The sequence below is a fragment of the Alexandromys fortis genome, unplaced genomic scaffold, assembly GCF_014885135.2.
Source record: "Alexandromys fortis isolate MF-2015 unplaced genomic scaffold, M_Fortis_MF-2015_v1.1 scaffold_8_1_9099942, whole genome shotgun sequence".
Classification (NCBI taxonomy): Eukaryota; Metazoa; Chordata; class Mammalia; order Rodentia; family Cricetidae; genus Alexandromys; species Alexandromys fortis.
The window spans coordinates 6,178,212-6,201,613 of NW_026067898.1; the positions used below are offsets into that span (position 1 = coordinate 6,178,212).

At 43.8% G+C, this 23,402-nt stretch overlaps 1 protein-coding gene across 1 annotated transcript in view; it reads left to right on the forward strand.

Annotated features, from left to right (window-relative positions):
* The first annotated feature begins 1,772 nt into the window (after nt 1–1,772).
* The window catches only part of Ccdc141 (coiled-coil domain containing 141), a 134,813-nt gene continuing 113,183 nt past the window's right edge, over nt 1,773–23,402 (forward strand). Inside the window, exons 1-2 of the mRNA XM_050120635.1 lie at nt 1,773–2,204; nt 4,051–4,173. Coding sequence (XP_049976592.1) covers nt 2,103–2,204; nt 4,051–4,173 — 225 coding nt within the window. The 5' untranslated portion in view covers nt 1,773–2,102. The remainder of the gene's footprint in view (nt 2,205–4,050; nt 4,174–23,402) is intronic.

The following is a 23,402-nucleotide window of genomic DNA, read 5'->3' on the forward strand; positions in this document are numbered from 1 at the left end:
TTAACAAAGTCCTATTTCTAATTCCCCTTGCCCTTAAACCTTGGATTTAACTAGCCTTTTGGCCCTGTGCTCTTCTTTCCTTCCCTCCCTCCTTTCTGTCTAACTGGCTGCCATTTTCCAATTCCTGTGCTGTCCTGTACCCCTGACACACTCTTCCATCCTGAGAGAAGCTTTGTGAATGGGGCGGCTAATTTAGCCATGGTCTTTGTAGCCTGCTGCCCCAAATTCCCTTCCACACTCGAGGGCCTTTATGCAACTTGTGAGCCGTGCAGTTTCCAGTCCCGGGGTTAACTTAGGGTGAAAGTATGCTGTTTGCGTGCAGGTTGATGTTTGCCGTTCTGGTTGGCAAGACGGATACGGACTTAAGCAATACCCACTGTGCACTTAGTTTAGGATATGGCCATCCTGGATGTTGGTTGTTAGGGCCGAAAGCTGGTTGCAATTTAATTGTTTTGTTTGTACAGCCCAATTACATACTGGTTCAGTGGAAGACACTGTCTTTAATATTCCAAATTGTTTCCCCCCCACACACACAAGCTCTTCAGCCCTGTCAAAAAATAAAGCCACTCTGAACATTTCCCACACTGTCAAGTATCTTCCATCTGCTGGCCAGAGCTGGCTCCTGCTGCTCCCTTCACGGTGTCCGGTGAAGTTTGTTCAGTCTAGGAAAGGGGATCTTGGTGTGGTTCCCGTTTCATCGGTACAGCAGGCAGACAGTGAGCACAGAAGCCCTGGGTCCAGGGCGTACGGTTTGCACAGCAACTATGGCGTGCTCTCAGAATGAACAGCGGCCCCACGTAAACATGTATGCATATTCGCACACATTTCAGCTCAAGAATATTTTTATAAACCGTAGCAAAAGAAAGCAATAGCTCTTACTCAGACCTCTGAGCCTCAGCCCCGAGTCTAACCTGCTTTCACACAAAGCCAAGGGAGGGAGCTTACACAGGGAGCAGGTTGCTTTGGCTCTGTTTGTGGCTCTGTCCCCCGTTTTGTCTTTCACCCCAGAGATCTCCAGTGGTTGCAGCTGCTTTGGAATTAGTGTCTCTGATGTGTTTGCCTCTGACCTCTGACCTCCGACCTAAACTTCAGTGTTATTTTCAGCTGTTCTTTGACGGGGATCCAACAGCTGCTGCTTAATACCAGAGACAGCTTCTGACACAAGCAGAGCTTCTGGCGGAAGGATTAATCTGGGAGCCTGACTCTGATTTAAAGCTGGCTGCAACTTCTTTTGCTCCAGGTAGAAATGAGGATTTAAAAAAAAAAAAAAAGAAGAAAGTAACAAAATGTTCATCTTCAAACAAACAAGCAAAAGCACATCTCTTGCTACAGTTAAAAGGTAACAACAAAGTACTGAGCTTCCTATTTGCTGATTGCTAGCTGAGCTTGAAAATGTTGCTCAGAAAACCATCATGAAGAAATACTGGCAAGATGTGTATTTATTAATAAATGCTGGGTGAAATGTCTTAAAATACCCCTAAGAAGTTCTTAGAAAATGTGACCATTCCATGAACTTCATTTGGCAAAGTTCATTAAGTTTTAGAAAAACAGATTAATCTAAAAATATTTTTGATCAACTTTGTGACTTAACCCCCCCCAACAAAAAGGATCATTTTTGGAAGTTTTCTTTATATGAATTAGACTTGAAAAGATTGATATTCAGGTCACCGACTTTCTGGTTTCAAAGTCCACAGTTAACAACTGTTTAGTTTCAATGGCTAAACTAATTTGGGCTGTCAGGATGTATTTTTTTTTTTTTTCCATTAGCTATCGGACATCAGCTGATAGGCAGAGAGCTCAAGGCTGTCCCTCAAGTTACAGATAATGGCAAAAATAACAGGCACTTACTGTTACCATACTAGGGGTGTGGCTGGCTCCTCTCTCTCTCTCTCTCTCTCTCTCTCCCGCCCCTCCCTCTCGATAAGCTCAATGGGGCTGTCTATTTTTAACTTCCTGTTCTTTCCTTTTGGCTGGGCAATCACTGTGAGCCGAGAGCATTCCCCGAATGAGTCCGGTAGCCCTGTGGATGCCTTCTAACATGACCCACAGACACGCATCCCTATCAACGCTGCCTCAGGTTTAAACCTTCCTTCTAAAGTGCCATGTCCTGCAAAGAAAGTCCCCATGCGGGTGTTTCCACCACCACCATCAGCTCTGTAGCTGTGCAAGCTGGGAACTCCAAAATCGTGATAGCCCTTGTCAAGGTAAGCACACAGCTTTCTTTTCTCTGTGTGGCTGTGGCGGGGGGAGGGGGGCTCTTTGTGGTGTGCTGAGAGTCCTAAAAGATAATGCACATGTTCACAGGACACAACACAGAACAGATACTAAATAATAAGTGATTTTAATCCCTTAAATCAGTGTCAGAGGACTGGCAAGTTTCAACAAGTTGCCAGTTTGCTTTTCAGCATACTAAGTATCTACAACGACTTAAAACAAACTTTACAGTGTACTTTCAGTTTGGCCCTTAAAGGCAAGGCACATGTCACAGAGGCTCTGGAACGTCAGGTGAAGAGTCGGGTGGGCCAGGGCAGTCTGTTATTTTTGCGTGGATGTGATGGAGGGGGCAGGTCAGAGGGGGCACTGCCTTGGCAGGACAGAGAAGTGGAAACACTGAGAGGCTCTTGCCAGTGCCTCCCAGAACTGTTCCCACTGGCACAGGCAGCGTTAAATACTTCTCCACTGTAGGGTGATGGAGACCCTGCCACAGGCTGTATATCAAATTGACTCTTAAGATCAGGAACATGCAGCCACTTGGGGCTTAACTGTATGTTTTGTGTTTAGCTGTGTGCAAGATGTCCACACATCTTTGGGGTGTGGAAGACTTCCATCATTTTGTCCCCTTTGACTGAAATCGTGCAAGAGCCTCTGAAATATAAGTTTGCTCTTTAGACAATTTGCCACATAAAGAATTCATGTTTAATGGATGCTAACCTGGCTGAAAAGGGGAGAAAAACTGGCGACGAGGCCCATTTAATTTAATTGCTGCAAATTTTATAGTAGTATGAAAAATTTGTAGAAGGAAAACAGAATTTGACGTTGAGCAGTGGAATGCAGGGTTCTGCTTAAGGCCAAGTTCCCAGTGCTGGGAGCTTCCTGCACAAATGCAAGACCTCAGGGACTCCCCACCCTCTTCTCTGCAGAGGTGTGACTTCTCTCTGCAGAGGTGTGACTCCCCACCCTCTCTTCTATAGAGGTGTGACTCCCCTCCCTCTCCTCTGCAGAGGTATGACTCCCTGTCCTCTCCTCTGCAGAGGTGTGACTCCCTGCCCTCTCCTCTACAGAGGTGTGGCTGGGTATGCCAGGGCATCAAAGCTGTACCAATGAAAACTGATGGATTGCACACGATTTAATGATGCTTTTGGCAACTCATAGATTCCAGCAGGGAGGAACAGGAGACAAATCTATGATTTTTTTTTAAGTCAACATCACTTTTCCTCAAGCTTAAGATACTCTTTGAGTAGAGGAGTCATGGTGTTTAGGGAATGACCTGCAGGGTAGTCAGAGGTACAGAGAATACAAACTTTATACATTGTATGGGAAAGTCTTTTTAACCAGATTCTGTCTCTCAGAATGGCCATTCATGGTCCTCTCTCCGGCTCCCTTACCCTGTAGCCATCTCCAAATGAAACGAGCTTTAGCTTCTTCAGGGAGCAAAGACCATGTTGACGGAGGAGAAATGCTGAGGCCCGTGAAGGTCCTACCTCACTTTGCCTGTGTGAAGTGTCACTAATTGTCAACTGTCAAGAGTTGCTTTGTGTGAATGCACTCAGTGACTCAGAGATGGCGAAGAAGACATTATCTGAGGCACACATTTCTCACTCGAGAACTTGAATTCAGACCCATACTCCGTGAGAGAATTTGTTCTAAGAGTGAAAGAAGACAGAGCATGGCCTTGTGTTAGACCTATTGTGTCCAATGTGTTAGGGCATGTCTATGGGAGGAGGAAGTGTGCTTGGTGTAACTAGAAATTAAAATTTAAAAAAAATCGGAAAAAGGAGAAGGGCAAGAAAGGATAAACATCCATTTCACTTTTTTATTTTATTTTTTTAGTGTGGTGAATGGGTACAACTCCAGCTGACTGAGTCTCAGCCCAATCTTCTAGAAATAGGGAGCAGTCAAGATGAAACCAAGAAACTGCTTCGTGACCATGAGCTCCTCCTGGCCAAGCTTAAGGTAAGAGTCTCAGGTGTGAAGCAAAGGTAACCAAACCTACACAGGAAGGTGATGCCAAGCCTCACCTTGCTCCGGATCCCACTGCTGTGATGGGCTTCGGCAGTTTTAATCCAATGCCGATAGATAATGGCAAGGACGCTGCTGTTGCTAAGGATCATCATAGGCACAGGGAGGAGGCAACAAGGGCTGGAAAAAACCAGCTCAGTTGGTCCAGTGGTTGCTTTGCAAACATGAGGGCCTGGGTGGGATCCCTAGAGCTCATGGAAAAATTCCCGGCATGGTAGCACAGGAAATGGGAGGATCCCCAAAGATCAGCCAATTGGTAAACTACTTGCCATTGGGAGATGCTGTCTCAAAAGAGATGGGTGGTACTCCTGATGATGACGCCTGCGTTGTTCCCTGTCCTCCCCAAGAACACACACATAGACAGACAGGCAGACATCTACAGTAAAATAAGAAACAAGTTATATATATTTTTAAACTTGTCCTGATGTAATAGAAAATTGAGAGGGACAGTATTTTCACTGTGAAGAATTTAGTAATATCCCCACATTGACTGCCTCAGTTCAAAAAGCTGACCCTGTGGTTTTCATTCTATGTAACATCTGGCTGCCTTGGGTGGTAGCAGGCACAGGGGTGAGGGCAGCCCCACAACACTCTAAACTCAGGCAGTGTCTGTACAGGGAGCCAACAGAGAGAGAGAGAGAGAGAGAGAGAGAGAGAGAGAGAGAGAGAGAGAGAGAACAGAGAATAGATGGCACCCCTCCTCTGGATGGCATATGTCATGTACCACGAGGTTCCAGATCTTGGCGTTTCCTTCATGATCTGGGGGAATCTCTTAGAGGACCCTAACTGAAAGAGAAACATCTGTAACATTGCCATGACAACGACAGGCAGAGCGGTGGGATCCCACGCTGGCCTCCTCGGAACTGGGCAGTATGATGCAGCCACTCTCTGCATCGTGAGCCTCACCTGCAAGTGAATAGATGTCTTTGTGAGGATCAAAGAGGCTTGGTGAAGGCTCTGAGTGCTGAGATGGTCAGGATGTTCTGTGATGTTAGACTGGCTTTTTCGTGTCTCTAGGGCCACAGCACATACTTGGTGTCTAATTCAGAGGCAGGTCTAACCTGCGTCTAGTTTACAGACTGTAGGAAAAAAACTGACTGAGAGGGCGAGGGACGAGTCAGTCCTGAAGAAGAGCCTTGAGACTCTGATGTTCACTCCCTTGTGTGACAGCGCTTTGCTCTGGTGTCTGGGATCTGAGTTGTCACTCAAGGTAGCAAGCCCTGGCCATCAGGAAGTCTTGTGTGTATTGAAAAGCAACAGCCCCGAAACAAAGCGCCATTGTGATGGGAAAGCGCGCTGGACCAGGAACCCAAAGACCTGGCTTTTCCTTGTGTCCCAGTCTAAAGTAACTCAACAAACAATTCAACGTTTTCCTGTTGCCAAAGAAACCCTTCAACACATTCTTGAACCTATTGCTCTGTGAACCACAGAAACCAAATACTGTTCCAGGTCCACTCCTGAGATTTGCTTTCTTGTGGTCTGTGGGTCCCCCCTCTCCTTTCTGTACACCTGTCAACCGTTGTGGGAGCTGATCTGGACCTAAAACCACATTCCTTTCTCAGTTCCCACTAACTCACACTGCCTGGTATTTTCTGCTCTCTGATGAATCACAGACGGTGGCTCGCAGCAGATGGGGCCTCTGGGACTATGGGCTTTTCTTCTAGCCTATCTTTGAGAATACACTAGAAGGCACTGTTTCTCAGGTGGAACAATGTGGCCCTCCCCAGCTCCATGCTCTTACTTCTGTATTTGAGTCTATCCTGGGGCTCTGCTGGAAAAGGGGCTTCCGTTTAACAGGGTCTATCTGCTTACAGGACACTTAGGGCTCTGGATTATAAATGCCTGGTTCTTTTAAGCCAGACTTCAGGCTTTTTAAGCTATTTAAGTCTTCTGGACTTCAGGCTTTTTATCTGCAAGGTAAGGAGAGAGGAGATCAGATACTCAAGTCTGCTGGATTTTACCGTTGTGTGCCACGGAACCGGGAGTCATTTTCAACCTCCCTGCAAATGGATCTAAAACACAGGCTCGCGGGTGAAAACACACCCTGGCTTTACCTACGCTTCTAGTCACAGCCTCTGGATCTACCCAGCCCCATCTCATAGCCTTCCTTACCCATCTGTTGTCTGCTCTAAACCTAATCAGCTCGGCCCCCAAGGGGTTTAATTATCAGGTCTGTCCTTCAAACTGTACTGGGATTTAAAATTTTTATTTAATGTTTGTATAAAAGAGATGGGGGTGGGGAGTAATCAAGGAATTTGGAGTCTGTCTCAAATGTGCCAACTTAGAAATAATGGTAATTGAATCTCTCAACAGGACCCCAACTAATTTGCCACTTCCTTCTCTATCAGGGTTGTCACAGCTTAACCTGGGGCAGGAAATTGTTGGTCTCAAGTTAATTGTAATATGAGGTTTTCAAAGGAATAGGATGTTGGTAGTTCAGGAAGCCAATCCTATTTAATATCTAGTGTTCATTCTAGGCCTTTCTCAGTGTATAGAACCCTGCGGTGTGTTCCAATTAGAGAGAAAAATATTCTGGAAGGGGGTTCTTGGAGTCAAAAGTGGACGACTTTCTGGTTGATTGTGATACTTGCCCTTGCTAGGATAAGGGTATATGCTTGGAGAAGTAGGGCAATACCAGTTACCTTCACTGGCAGAAACAAAATCTGAGAAGACAAATGTAACGCCATCCAGAAGTGTGTGCTGTCTTTAAGGGAGAAAATGGCCCGATTATTATGCTAATGATGAATAGATCAGACTAATGTGAACATTTAATACGAAAGCCATTTTGTGCCTTCCCCTGAACGAATCTCCAACCTTCAAAATGAAGAATAAAGGGGAAATGCTGGGAACACACGGTTTTCCTAAGTGTTCCTAATGCTGGCGATGTCTGCGCCCCTAGGGATTTGATTTCGCCTTCAGCTATGTACTTAACCATCCCACTAGGGCATCCAGAGGGAAAAAAATCATTCCGGTTTCAGTGGTGAAAACAATCATGTGGAAATAGGTTTAAGTCCCAGTGGCTTCTGGGTTCCCACACTGTGCTAACTTCTTTCCAATGTGAAAGAAGACATCCAGGAAGGAGGAAGGGAGGACTTCACCCAGGCCAAGACCTGCCTGCGGCTGCCCTTGACTGTGTGCCCCCAGGTAGGCACAGAGTGGTTGGAGACAGAAATAAAGATGTGGAGGAGTCTTTGAGATGCTGCTTAGGGTGTTTCTGTCCTCAGAGTCTGTCTTTTAACTGCATCTCTAGTGACCAAAGGAGTTGGCTATGTGCCAAGATACCCTTGGGCATTCGCCCCTGGTTACCAGCATGTGACATTAGCCTTCATGGAGTAATGACCCTTCAGGGAGATTATAAACCACCTACTTTACCTCTTACTTGACTCTCAGAAGTCTAGTGGTTTCCTGCTTCAGATGCCATGTCTGGCCCAGTGTGGCTAATATTTATCCTATTTCTGACTGACTTAGAAACAGGCATGCTGTGGGTAGAACGTATGAATAGTAATGTCAAAATTCTCACATCAAAATTTGTCATAAACAAGAGAAAGTGTGAATGACTTCAATTAAGCTGCAGTATTTGCTCAAAATGCATTTAAATCATGTTTTATGCATCAAAATATAAGCACCATAAAGTTTTCTGTCTTAGCCACTTCTCTGTGTACAATTCAGTAGCACTGATTACATTCACATCATATAACCGTCAACTGTGTATGTTTTTAAAAAATTAATCACACCAAACAGAAACTCTATAGCTCCTAAGAACTCCCATTATTATCTCTACTTCCAGTGTTGTCTGCTTTCTCTATATATTTGCCTGTTCTAGACCCCACATATAAATGGAATAATATATTTGACTTTTTAATGCCCAGCTTGTTTTCTTATATAGTATTTGTTTGTATTTTGTACAAGAATCTCACTTTTTGAATAATGGATAACAAAAAATGAATGTATGATAACACAAATTGTAATGGTTGCATATCCCTTATCTGAAATGCTTGGACCAGAAATATTACAGCTTTTCAATTTCTTGAATTTCGGAATATTTGTATATGTACAATGAGATATCTTGAGCATTGAACCCTAGTAAATATACAAAATTCATTTATTTCAGATACACCTTATACATACAGAATAAAGACAAATTTGGTGTTTTCATTATGCCTGCATTTTGACTGCAGCCTATGGCCTGAGTTCAGGTATGGAATTTTCCATCCATTGTGACAGGGTGGTGCGCACAGGTTTTAGGTTCTGGAATAGTGTGTGTACTGGTTGGTTTTGTTGTCAACTTGACACAGACTAGAATCATCTGGAAAGAGAGAAGTACAACCAGGAAACCACCTCAATCACATAGACACATAGGCTTGTCTGTGGGCCTTTGTCTTGATTAATGACTGACGTGGGAGGGCCTAGCATGTGGGCGGGGCCCTTTCCTGGGAAGGTGGTTCTCGGATTCTAAGAAAAGCGGGATGAGCAAACCACGAGGAGCCAGTTGGTAAGAGGAGTCAGTTGCTAAGCAAGGCTCCTCTGTGGTCTCTCAATTACTTCCTGCCTCCAGCTCGTGCCTTGATTACTTGCCATGGCTTCCTTCAATTGCAGACGGTGACCAATAAGCCAAACAAAACCTTTCCTCCCCAAAGCTGCTTATGGTGTTTATCACAGTGACAGAAAGCAAACTAGTACTCTGTGTGTGTGTGTGTGTGTGTGTGCGCGCGCGCGCGCTTGCGTGTGTGTGCGTGCGTGCATGCGTGCGTGCGTGTGTATGTGCGCGCACCTGTGTGTGTATATTCATACATTCTGCGTGCACGTAGAAGCCCGAGGTTGAGATCAAGCGTCTTCCGCCAGTGCTCTCTGTGTTAGTTTTCAAACCGGGTCTCTCACTCGCCCGGGAGCTCAGATTTGCCAAGGATGATGGGCCAAGTGAGCCTCGGGGCCCACACTGTGCTTGGCTTTCATACGGGTCCTGGAGCTTTGGACTCAGATCTTCAAGCAGGCACTTCGCCCACTGAGCTCCTTCTCCAACCCCAAATTTTGGAGTACTTTTGATTTCAGATATTTGGATGAAAGATGCTCAGCTTGGAGAGCATTTTGTTCAGTCACCTGTCTCTGGGCGCTTGGATTGTTTCCACTCTGGCTTTTGTAAATTGTGCTATCAAGACTGGCACGGAAGTATCTGCTCGGACATCTAACTCTAGATCTTTCTGGTCCACGTGACGCAGCGCAGTTACTGGATTTTTTGGCATTTCCACGCTTAGTTTTTTGAGGAAGCACTAAAATATTTCCCTGGTAGGAAACAGTAAGTTTGGATGGCGCAATGGTTTTCAATGTCAGCTTGGCACAACGCAGAACGACCTGAACAGCGAACCTCACCTCAAGGATTGTCTCCATCAGGTGGGTGTGTGGGGGTGGGGGGAGGGTGTTTGTGGGGCACTGCCTTGATTGCCTTAATCAATGTGGATGTAGGAAGACCTACCCTAAATGTGGATGGTGTCTCCTAGTAGCAACCCAGATAAAAAGACTTGTGAGAAAGAAGAGCGTTTGCTTTTGGTTCGGTTGACTTTACCTCTCATTTAATCCATGTACCCTGTCGCCGCTGTTTCTACTTCCTTAGCTAGTGTTAGAACCAGCCTTCCCAGTTCACCAGCCCCAGTCTTCTGCCAAAGTTCCTGGATCATGGCTGGTCCCCTAGCCAGTCTGGAATTCTGAAAAGCGGCTTTTAACGTTAGGAAAACTTCCCTCCATCTTTCCACCTCATGTTCTAGCAGAAGTGAGGATAAAGTGCGGCCTGACTGGAGAGACTGGGGCGAGGAGTGGCCACCACTGGGGAATGAAGGGTTCTTTCTGGTGCCCTCTGTGGACTGCAAGCTCTCTCCTCTCTCTCCTTCTGCTGAGTAAGCCAGATATCCCCACCTTGTAGATGTAGACCACAGTTCTCTCCGTGACAGCCATGTCCCCAAATCTAGTTCTTCTTTCAGGCAGGCACCAAGGTGGGGACCAGATTTTGGAAGTGGGGGAAGAAAGTTCTGTATGGTTCCAGAACTTCGGATTCCTCTTTACCATTAATGAGAGTCAACACCCTGATCTGTTCCCAATCTTAATGTCAGCTTCCCAATCAATTTGGAACATTACAGGGAGAGGGTGTGGACCTGTGCCTTGGAGTGCCAGTCATGGAAATCATATGATGAATTTTTTAGTGATCATTTTGAATGAGGCCGCTGAGATAAGGTAGGAGCCGAGCAGAAATTATGGAGAACTTCTTTTAAGCTTTGCCATTGAGAAACTTCTCTACTAAAATACACCAACAAAAATTCTGGCAACCATGGAACATTTAAATTTTCGTGTGTCATCGACAGTATTCTAGTTGGCAGGTTGTTTCCTTTCCTAGATAGTCCGTTCCAGTGACCAGCGTGTGTGGCAGAGTGACTTAGGAGGCTCGTTTGGAATGGTGCTCTTTTGAGCTAGAAAGTGCCATGGATAATCTGGGAAAATGATACTCTTATAAGTGGATGTGAGAGGTTATCTTCGCCCGTTTGTGACCACGGACAGAGTAGTGTAGAAAGAGCAGACACTTATGTGTCACCGCTGAAGGGAGCCTGAGTTCTGTTTCTAATATTGTGCCTAATGGCAGCCCCATGCGAGGGACAAGAGTATGGTGCCTTCATGGGGAGAGGGAAAAAAGGCAAACAGCAATAAATTGTCTCCCCTTCAAGCTCCGTTACAGGTACTGGTATTAATTCCTGTGTAGAGCAGAGATCCCGTGACCTAACCTTTTCTAAAAGGGCCCAGTTCCTAATACCACTGCATGGAGGTTTGTACTAACAGGTGAATCTGAGGGAACACAATCAAGCCATAGCAGAAACGTTAAGTTAGTGGATTCCAGAAAGTCCACGATTTGTTCCCATGAAGCAGACTTTGAAAGTGTCTATTAAGCCAGGCAGTGGTGGTGCACGCCTTTAATCCCAGCACTGGGGAGGCAGAGGCAGGCAGGTCTCTGTGAGTTTGAGGCCAGCCTGGTCTACAAGAGCTAGTTCCAGGACAGGCTCCAAACTACAGAGAAACCCTGTCTTGAAAAACAACAACAACAAAAAGTGTCCATTATTGATGAAATATTGATGCGAGCTCATTTTTACAGGTACATAAAGTATAGATGAATGTTGTTGGTTGTTTTTTACTCTCACTCATTTGGCTCTTTGGTGCTTACTCTTCAGGGGTGGAAAGCCTGTCTTTCAGTTCCCAAATAAATCATATGGAGGTTTATTCTTATGTATGCCCAGCCGTAGCTTGCTTGTTTCTAGCCAGCTTTTCTTAACTTAAATGATCCCATCTGTCTTTTGCCTCTGGACTTTTTATCTTTCTCTATTCTATATACCATTCTTTACTTCCCATGGCTGGCTGTGTAGCTGGGTGACTGGCCCCTGGAGTCCTTCTCTCCTTCTCACTCCTCTGTCTCTCCCCAAATTTTTCTCAGCTCTTTATTAGACCAGTCAGGTGTTTTAGGCAGGCAAAGTAACACAGCTTCACAGAGTTAAACACATGCTACAAAAATAGTACAACAGACCTTTGCATCATTAAACAAACATTCCACAGCACAAACAAATGTAGCACACCTTAAAATAATTTTCCACAACAGATGGAGACAATTATGTGGGCACAGAGATGGAAGATTCTTAGCTCTTGGTTCAGGAGTAAACACTGGGCTCCTTGGCCAAAGCTGAAGGACCTGTGGGGATCATGAGTCACTTGACGGGTGTATCTTTGCACCTGCGTATTCTGGGAAATCGAGCGGCCCTGACACAGCAAGACAGAAAGGCAGCCTCATTTCTGCAGGGGAGACACCGTGTCAGGGTGCAGCAGATACAGGCATCCCTTCTGAATCTGGAAAGATCTAGAACACAGCATGATTCTGGGAGATTACAGGTGCTTTCGAGTCCTTGGCCCTCCTTTGATGAGGAATGAAGGTCTATGTCCCTCCTCCCCAGAGGACCCAGACGTCCTCCCTGGTTTGGCAGACAGAATGAAGCATGAATGAAGCTGGATTGTTGTGTGGGTCCCAGCTTCAAGAGACTGGCTACTCTTGGGCTCCATGACTTAGAACTGTGACACTTGCCACAGGTGAGAAATCCCAACAGCAGTAGAGGCTCCGAATGGAGATGCCCCTGGGTTCCTGGGCATCAGGTCTGCTGATATCCCAGCTGACGGGTAAGAAGCTTGCCAGTCTGTGAGGGAACTACCTTGGGAGGAGACCCTCCAGCCTCAGTAGAGACCCCACCTTGTCCGTGTGGAGTCCAGAATGCCTTCCTTATCTCCTTCCCTCGCTGGGCAAACGAAATGACTGCTTCAGGCAACCTGAATATGGGGCGACTTGTGGTAGAGCCACAGAGAATGAGGGCAAGGCCACCAGCAACTGTCACATCCTCTAAGGACAATGAAGGGAGCACTCATGTGTGAATAATTACAGCAGAGGAAAATGAGAACTTTTATGGGGAAGGAGTTGAGAAATAGAACTGGATCTCTCTAAAAGGGAAGCTGGCGTGAGTAATGGGGTAAATGGCACTTCTGCAGTGTGTCACTCATTTCTTGAAGGATGGACGAGTGAACAGGCATCCAAAGACAATATCTGTGATGATTCTCGGCTGTTTGATGCACATCCCACGACGGCTTCTGGATCAGGAGGAGGAGAGTTATATCATAACTTCACACACAGAGATATGTACAAGATACTGTATGAGGAAGAAGGATTAATGCTGTCTGGTAAACCACATAACCATGATGGAGAAGGTGGTTGATACTGACTAGGAAGTAAATATGAGTGATCCAGATGCAAATTCAAGGGCAAACCATGGAGTTGGCAAAAAAAAAAAAGTATTTGCAGTGTAGATGACAGTTAGCAATGTGCCTGTCAAACTCTAGCTAGAAGCTGACAGGTCCTTCTGGTTAGAAGAAGACATCGCTATGCATTCTACTTAACTGAAAATGAAGAAATTCTTTTCTGTATTTTAAGTCCCTTACAGTGCATGCCTAGTTTGTGTTAGCCCAAATGCGTCTTTGCCTTTATGTAATGCAATTATGTAATAATGTCTAAACGTACAAAGCTCAAGGTTTCTTAAAGGGACTTGCTTTCTCATTATACAAGAAATCTGTCTAGTTGTCAGTCATTAGGAGACTAAGGTGAACCATGACCCCTACCTCCCAGTCTCTGTACTGTAGCGTGGTGGTGTGTGAAATTCTACTCTCTTTCCCAAAGCGGCCTACCTGCTCACTCCTCAGAATTCCTGGCAAAAGTTCATTCATCGGGAAATTAAAAAACATGTTAGTGGAAACAATATGGAGGGTGTTCTTTCTAACTTGCTGGAACTTGGAATCAGTTAAAAAAAAACAAGTAAGTGGCCAGGTGTTGGTGGCGCACACTAATTCCAGCACTTGGGAGGCAAGGCAGGTGGATCTCAGTGAGGTTAAGGTCAGCCTGGTCTACAGAGTGAGTTCCAGGACAGCCAGGACTATTTTTACACAGAGAAACCCTGTCTTGAAAAAACAAACATAAACAAACAAAACCCCCAAACCAAAAACAAACCCCAAACAAACGAACCAAACAAACAAAAAAGTAGTTGTTTTATCACGCCCTCCCTCTGACCTCTCCACTTACTGGGGGGAGACAGTGGTTGGGAGAGCATGGGCCAATGGGGAAAGTAGAACCCTGGTTTTTCAGCCCCCACTATCCACCTCTGCCACTAAGTTGAGCTAGGAAAGCGAGACATCAAAGAAGGCGACTCGGTGACTCATATCATATGGATGGCAATTGAACTGTCTCAGAAGAAAGTCGAATGCCCTGTCCTTAGACGGGGAACTGAAGAATCGGATACCTCAAATTCAATTTCATAGAATGTATGTTTTCCCTCGAGTCAACTCAAACACACCCTGAGTTTTCCGTAATTGGAACTGAGGAATGCAAACTACCTAAGGCTATTGCTCACTGCTCTCTGAGTGCCTGAGTGTTTTTGGTCCAGTGGTCCCATCAGCCATTAAACTTTTATTAATGTGTTGAAGAGAAAATGCTTTGCTAGAGCGGCACACTTCCTAGAGCAGAGATAAATGGGAATATATAATGGGAACTGCAAGGGCAAGCTTCATTTGTAATTCAACATGTTGAGGGGGCATGTGTAAATTTTAGGATGTTAAATGCTTATCTAGTAAAGAATAAATATCCTAAATTGATCTCAGCTTAAGAGACTAGAGAAATAAAAGCAAATTAAAACCAAAGCAAGCAGAATGGAAGGAACTACAAAGAACAGTGATCGATGCAATTGAAAACAGAAACAATAGAAAAATCGATAAGCCAAAAGCCAGCTCTCTGGAAAGGTCAATTAAATTGATGAACCTCTCTAGCCAGACTAAGAAGGAAAAAGAGAGAAGACAAAAATTACCAATATTAGACATGAAAAGTAGGTCTTACTGTAAATCTCATAGTCATTAAATGTGTGATGAGAAAGCACCAAGAACATCTGTATGTACATGAATCCAGCAGCTCAGAGGAAATGAACCGAGTCCTCGAGAGCATAAATTACCAAACCTAATCAAAAAGCAAAGTAAAAAGAAACAAGTGAAAATGATTTAATAATATGCTTAATTTCCTCCAATATACACAAAATATTATCATTTAGCCAGCAATCATGGTAAGATTACAGATGAAATACTGCATCAAAGTCCAGTGAGATGCCGGAGTTCTAACCTACCCATGCAAACGATTAGTGGCTACCGCGTGCCCATTGGTAGGTTTGGAGAATAGAGGAGTCTACCTCTGGTGAGGTCTTCACCTTGTTTTCTAGCTCGAGGGGAAGTGAATGGGTCAGGGCATGGAAGTCCCGAAGAGGACAATAGTGACTGGATAGCTCTGTCGGGGACATTAGTTTAAAAAATGGTAGATTATCTCCAATGGTCAATTTTTATCATCGGTTAAGCAGTGTTGTCAAATAAGGTCATAGGAGGAATAAAACTATTTTTCTAATGTAATATTTCGAGACTGTGTGTGTGTGAATGTGTTTGTGCATGTGTTTGGAAACAGGTTTTTGCTTTAAATGGTAATTTCTTTAGAACTGGAGAGATGGCTCAGTGGTTAAGCAGCGCTGCTCCTTCAGAGGCTGGGTTAGGTTTCTAGCACTCAACATCAACGCCGCTCGCTCAGCACGGGATGTGGTGCCTCTGTGGGCACCCGCACTCACCTGCACAGATCCCTAGACCTGCTCAGGTGTCTCCTAGACACACAATTTAAATTATAAGTTGTAAAGCAAATACAACAAGAGTTTGAAATAGCGAGGAGAAAACTGCGTTGCTCCAGTTTGGAAAGCCCGCAGCAGCAGACAGCGATGGAATGGTGTATTGTCTGGTTCCAGCTTCTGGAAGCATCGCCACACATTTCATTAATGCTTTTACATGTAATTAATTTGTTGTCTGTTGATCGTTCATGGCTCAGATACTGCTCAGTGGATTTCTCACGGTTCTATTATGTAATGATGGTGACATTAGAGACTAAATGCAATTCAGACACTAAAAATAACTGGAAGAATTTCTTAAATATATTATGTTTAATGATGGTTAACAGATCGTTAACGATTCTGCTACATGAGTGATGAGTATTTAATACCTACTAAGGATGTCCTCGGAGTGTTTCGTATCGCTTAATTTGTTTATAAATATTTCCCATCTGACTGGTTTTCATTCATACAATGGTCTAAATTCTGAACAATAGGGTGTCGTACAAATATTGCTGAAAAATATGGTGTCTAACAACTGGCGTGTTCCATCTATTTTTTCTTTTCATTTAATATTTTGGGCTTGGGAAAGAAGAGATCAGCCTTCTGGGTATCGCACATAAAAATAGGGTAAAAACTGAAGTATTTGGTGAAGTCTCTCAACCTGGCTGGCAATATTATCACCTGGAGGCTTCAGAAGTGAGCTGGTCCTCAGATCCAGGCCCCAAGCTGTGTACCTGAGAAAATGATTAGGAAGTCAGGAGCTAAGCTGGGTTTCTTTTTCTTGGAAGAAAAGGTGCTTTCTGCTTCACCTGAGACTTACAGCTGGTCTACAGAAGGGCTTGGCGAAGGATGGAGGGATGGACCATTTTCAACTCTCCCATCCTATGCGGTCATTCGTCAGCAGGAGCCATTCCTTCCAATTGTGGAGGTTTGGTTCAACCACAGCAAAGCAAGCAAGCAAGCAAATAATTAAAACAAAACAAACCCTAGCTAATCTTTGAAGTAATGTCTTTCCATAGCTGCTAGAATTTCTACCAGATTGTAGTCCTTTGTGTATTGTGAGATAACCTGTGTGTACGTGACTCAGGGTTGCTGCACAGAGGGTTATGAATGCAAAACATTCAGTTAAAAAAAATGACATTTTGAATTTTGCAGGAAAATGGATGGAGCTAGAAAACATTATTTTGAGTGAGGTAACCCAGACACAAAGAGACAATTATCACATGTACTCACTCATAGGTGGTTTTTAATTATAAAGCAAAGAAAACCAGCCTACAAACCACAATCAGAGAACTTAGACAACAATGAGGACACTATGTGAGATTTACAGAGATCTAATCTACGTGGAAAGTAGAAAAAGACAAGATCTCCTGAGTAAATTAGGAGCAGCGGGACCTTGGGGGAGGGTTGAAGGGGAGGGGAGAGTCAGGGAGAGGAGCAGAGAAAAATGTAGAGCTCAATAAAAACCAATAATAAAAAAGTTCCTTCTCTTTTAAAAAGCCTTAGAGGTAGTAATGACTGTTTCCTGTATTCATCCGATGTGTGCCAATCATCCTAGACATCCGGCACTGAGTATTTAATACTTAAACCAATCTTATATGATAGGAAATATTCGCATGTATAAGATGTCTTAACAGGTTATACCAGACTGTTGCTACCACAGTTTATGTAAGGGGATATTATTAATATCCAAAATGTAGGAATTGCAAGGTAATATATGAAAAACCATATGTTACAAAGTGCTGAAGGGTGGCTCCATAGAAGAGATGGCAGCTCAAGAGTAGAGAGTATTTAACAGTGTTTGGATATGGAAGACAGGGATGAGAGCTGAGAGTCAGTAACTGAAAAAATGAAATTATGAAATTTGCAGTAATATTATATTAAATTAGGTGACCCAGACCCAGAAAAGCAAAAATCACCTGTTATCTCTAGGTGAGGTAATAACTTTAACGTTTAAGTTTATGTAAATAAGGAAGCATGAGAGTAGGCATAGAATACTTAGCAAGGTAGGGGACCGGAGAGCAGGGAAACAGGCGGGATTGGAAAAGGTTGGGAGGTCCACAGGTCACATAGGATATTAAAAATGGAAAGTTCTACTAGAGGTGGGAAAGATAGGAGGGGGGAGGGGCAGATGAGCGGCGGAAGAGGAAGGGCAAACTCAAATTCTTTGTATGCTAATTTTTATGAATATTACTTGTATGACTAATTTGGTATTTGGTAGGCATTTGGTAAAGTCTTTTATATATTTTAAAATTAAAAATAATTTTGAGTCAAAATAACGTTACAGGTTAGCAGGTCAGCAAACACTGATCAGCTACAAGATCAACAGCAGAACTGTGGAAATAAATATAAACAAGACGCACAAAGGCTCAGAAAGGCCCTGTTGCGAGCATCCAAAGATGAGATTCCACTGGTGCAGAGGAGGTGTGCTAGAGCCAGAAGACAGCGTGCAGTGGGCTACAGATTGGATTTACTGCTAGTCAAGCAGGGGACAGATTGGACAGCATAGTTTCACAACAGTTTGCTTTGCAATTATTTACAGGGTGCACTTGAATGGAAAATTGCTAGACTTAAATATGTGGATAGAGTTAAAACATTGGGAATTTACATTCCCGCTCTGAGGGAGATAGCAACATAGATCAAATTTAAAAGTCTTTGAGAGAGTCGTTAGCACAGTATGTTTGGATAGTAGAAATGATGTTTTTGCCAGTGAATTATAGACAAGATATTTCGGTATCAATTTATTTTACATTACGAGCAAGAGCATGGTGAAGGATTATCTCACATCTTAAGGATAAGAAGGAAAAATACCCCCACTGACATCATTACATCGCTGTTCCTTTAACATCAGAATAGCCAATGCGCATGGTGCTCTAGAGAGCAGTGCTGGTTGGGATGGTCTCAGGTGTAATCAAACCCACAGTTGCAAGCCCCGAGCAAAAAGAATGAGCGGTAGTAAGAGTAAGCCATTTCCTGATGTCTGACTGCTCTATTCACTATAGCAAGGGAATAGAATTAGCCTAGATAGCATCCATAGATGAGTGGATACCTAAAATGTGGTGCATAGACACAATGGAATTTTATTCCACTCTAAAGAAAAATGCTCTCGTGAAATTTGTAGAGAAAAAATAGGATGGAACTGGAAAGTATTCTATTGCGGTAACTCGGGCTCTGAAACACAATTGCTATATGTTCTCTGCCATGTGTTGATCCTAGCTTCTGTTTTGCATGTATGTGCATGGGTGCACATGTGTATGCAATTGACCCCAGATGTCATTACTCAGATATTGTCGTCCTTGTTTTTTGAGATTGTTTTCGTTGGCCTGGAGCTTCTCCAAGTGGGGTAGTCCCGCTTTCCCATAAGACCCTGAGAGATACCTGCCCGTTTCTTCCTATCCAACCCAAGGATTACAACCACACCACCCATACTTGGCTGTTTTATATCAGTTCTGGGGATCAAACCCAGGACCTCATGCTTATGCAGCAAGCACTTTTATCAGTGGAGCTATCTCCCTTGGCCCAGCTTGGAACTCTGTAAAATATGTGCTTAGTTATGTGTGGATGAGCCCATGAGAAGGGAAGAGAGTATCGAGGAGGGGGATGGGAAGGCTAGTAGACACATATGATCTGAAAGTGGAGTGGGAGATGTTGGGGAGGGGTGAGATAGGGAGAGCAGGGGTTTGGTTGGAGAGGGTCAGCCAAAGCAGTTCATCCTCTTTAACAATAAATTTCGGAAAGACAAGAAATGAGACTATGGGAAATCCTAGGCAAAGCATCCGAGTGTGAGGGAAAGGAAATTCCTAGATAAAAATATGAACTAACATTAAAAACAGTAGCACATCGGAGGTGCCTAGTGTTAGATTTGGCAGTCAGAAAATGATTGCTCTCCTGGAACTCTCTAGAATGTTCCTTTCTTCTGCTATCCACCGTGTTCTCCTCCAAGTGCCTTTTATAGCTGGTCACATCTCCCTACAGTCCACTCCAGTATCTGTTTCTTGAGAGCCAGACTTGTTTCATGTTGCCTTGGTCGTGGGACTTTGAACGCAGCTCCGTCTCTGAGTCCTAGCCCTGTGTTTGCATTATATGTTAAAGAAATGAGTGAAGGACTGAATGAACACATATCCACTCTATAGCTGGGCAAAAGAAACATACAAAACAATCAAATCCAGGTAAAGAAATACACTAGAGACAGCTGGAATGGAGTTCATAGACTTGCTCTTCTTGAACTCCCCAGTCCTGGGGTTGGAAGAATCAATTATTAATGTATGGAACATTCTAGTTCTTAAAACACATGGTGGGACTGATTAATTATTAATACTATTAGTGTTTCTGATTTGTATCATTATTCTTCTAACTGAGCTGGAGGATGGATTTCCAAGTGAATTATTGATACCCTCATTTCAGAATGCCAAAGCCGCCTCCCTTGTGAAGTCTTGGCTGAGCTCTGCCCCACTCTTTGCCTGCCTTTTCCCACAGTGCTCTGCTGGAGCTTCTCAACACATACTTGTATGCAGTACATCTCATCCAGATGCTGGGTTTGTGTAAGCCGTGGCTGTGTAAGAAGAGGCAAGCCTGGCTTACACAGTGTTTGCACCCACGCCACCCTGTGCGCCTGAAGAATGCCCCTTCCTTATCCCATGCGGGGTAAGACGCTGGTTAAAGAAAGGTTTTCTGCAGTTGGTACCCTTGGCTCTCACATTTAGAGTTGTCTTTAATACCGGTTTACTTGAATATTTATGGATGTATATACTTCTCAGAATACGGCAAGTTTTCCTCTGGGTAGAGGTGACACTAAGTTATTATCTGGTGACCTTTTATCTAAGTCACTTGTATGAACTTTGAATCTGCATCATGACTTATGGATGAAGTTAACTCAGTGGGCATTTATTGATTGTTCTGTGTCAACTGCCTTTCATACGTTAAAATTAAATTCAAAGATGAAATGTATTTATAATTTTTAATGCATATTTTGTTCAGCTTTAAAATAGCCGCCCGAGGTTAAGTCTATAAGAGACAGCACCTTAGTGAGGGAGCCTGTTAGATTTTCCTGCCCAAACACGGATCAGTGTTGTTGTATTGCGATACCACCTTTGGGAAGTTACTAGACCCGCACTGCCTCAGTTTCCATGCCTGTAAGTTTTCAGAAGGTAGATGTGAGGATTCTAGGAGCTGAAGGATTTAAAGCATCTAAGACAAAGGTTACATATAAAGTGTTGAATACTTGTAACTATCACTACTCATTTTCTTCTAGTTTCATGTGTTATGTGGTGTATGTGTGTATGTAGTGTGCGTGTATGTATATGTATCTTTGCATGTGTGGGGCACATATGTGTGTTACAGGTGCATATGGAGACTGCCGATGAGCAGAACCATCAATTGCTCTTCTACCTTTTCCAATGAGGCAGACTCTCAGGCAAGCCTAGAGCTCGCTGATACAGCTCTTGCTAGCTTGCCAGCTTGCTCTAGGGATGCTCCGACTCCACTTTCAGAGGCTGGAATTACAGACAGGAAACTATGTATAGCTGACTTTAGGGGAGTTCTGGGGATCCAAGCTATGGTCCTCATACCTGCTTCAGCAAACAAAACACTGAGTTATCCCTATAGCCCCATCAGCATTTTAAAATTATTAGTTCATCAATTTTTATATGATGTAGAGTGTCTTGCCTGCATATATGTGTGTCTCACATGTGTACCTGGTGCCCACAGATGACAAGAGGATGTCATATCCTTTGGGACTGCAGTTACGAGTTACAGATGACTGAGCCGTCGTTAGGTGCTGGAGATTGAATGCAGATCCCCTGGCAATGCAGTCAGTGCTCTTACTGTCTGAGCTACCTCTCTAGTCTTTTACCCTATCAGTATTTTAATCCTGCTTAGATTAAACTAATGCATGCTCCAGACCAGTTATTAGTCCAGTTCTTCGGGTTAAGAAGCACTTGTCCTGGGCTGGAGAGATGGCTCAGTGGTTAAGAGCGCTGCCTGCTCTTCCAAAGGTCCTGAGTTCAATTCCCAGCAACCACATGGTGGCTCACAACCATCTGTAATAAGATCTGGTGCCATCTTCTGGCCTGCCAGCATACATACAGACAGAATATTGAGAATACTGTATACATAATAAATAAATAAATCTTAAAAACCAAAAAGAAGCACTTGTCCTGACACCCCAGCCTGTTATGGTTGCCTTTGTGTTATTTAGGGCTCAGACGCAAGCCTTTCAGTCGTTGCCTTGATTATGAGAACCCACTTACTGAGGCAATGTGTAACAGCAACATGACTTTCTCCTCTCCTGATTCGATAGGACCACTCAGTAATATCAATGTCACAGCTATGGGTCTTTGTATGATCTAGAGGAACCAAGTTGCCGCAGCAACAGAATGGCCGCATTCTAGCAGGCCAGAGTCCGTTCTGTCTGCCTGCTCTGTGCTTGGCATTGCCAAGGACATGAAAGAAATGTAACAGACACTCTGGGCTGCTAGGAGTTTGTAATGTATAATGCATAGAGGACAAAATGACCCTGTTAGGCCCATGGAGCAATTAAGGAACTGCAATCACAACATCAAGGCTCTGGATGATTAATTAACTCCCCAGATGAAGGATGCTGATAGCGAAAGCAACATAGGCGAGTTTGGGGGAGAAAATAAGTGAATTTAGCCGGAATGGCTTCGCAGAGCTTGGTGGCATTTTAAGGACAGCTTTGAAACAATGGGGTTGTCAGGGTAAGTGGATAAAAGAGAAAAGTTTCTGGGAGGGAAGGAGGCCGCACTCAGGTCCGAAGTGGCTGCTTCCGTTTTGCTGTGTTTCTTCCGGAGAACAGAGGCTAGCTTATTACTTTTTACTCTTCCGCTTGCTACAAAAACTTCCTGACGTTCTAGCTTTCATCAGTCTCAGAGAATGTGTCATTTTCTTGATTGTTTTTTGTTTTTGATCAAGCCTGAGGGGTTCAAGTTACCCAGAATAACACACAATGGGGTCCCTGATAAGTCTCCAGGGGTCTGTTGTTTCCAGTCCCACAAAAGAGCATAGAACCGGAGGCAAGGTAGGAAAGCCTAAACAAACCCTAGGGTAGGGAAAGCTCCCTCAGACAACAAAAACACCATTAAGAATCTCCGCGCTACACCTGTAGATGATTCCTAATTACATTATTTACTTCAATTCACAGAGCGGGCCTGGGAGAGTCATTTATATGCAAATGCTAGGGCAGAAAAAAATTAAGAAAATGCATTTATGAAAAGTAATGGCGGAGAGGTTTGGGGTTCATTTGAAATGTTTCTAAAATACCGGCTTTTACTGCTCAAAAGGAATGATTTTGAATAACAATTACAGTGCAGCAAATGGAGAGGAAAAATACCTGATTTTATTTACATTTAATTATACAAGGTCTAAGCTTTGAAAGATAAAAGTTGCCGCGCTGTCATTATAATTGAATTGTTTGTAGTTCTTTTAGCAGTTCTGGTTTGAAAAATGATGAAAAAAAAAAAGTCCTTATTTGCTTTTAAATCCAAATGGACTGTTCCAGTTGAGCAGTGTTAGAATTTCCCAGGGTCTTGTCTGTCTGTCACTGCTTTGTGGCTGACATTTCCTGCTGACAACAGAACAATTTGATATTTTACTGACTTGACTCTGGCACAGGAAGGCCTGTAAATGAAACTGTGGCCGCACATTCTGAATTACCCCCAGGCTTTCAGGTGAGTGCTACTGGAAGCTTCCACCCTGGGCTTGGCACTTAGGGCTCTCCCAGTGGCCTGGTCAGAGCGACACCACTCTCAGACTGGAGGTGAGACCGAAATCAGAGTCAGACCTTTGAGTCTTTTTATTTTTTTAAAAAAAATATTTATTTATTTATTATGTATACAATATTCTGTCTGTGTGTATGCCTGCAGGCCAGAAGAGGGCACCAGACCTCATTCCAGATGGTTG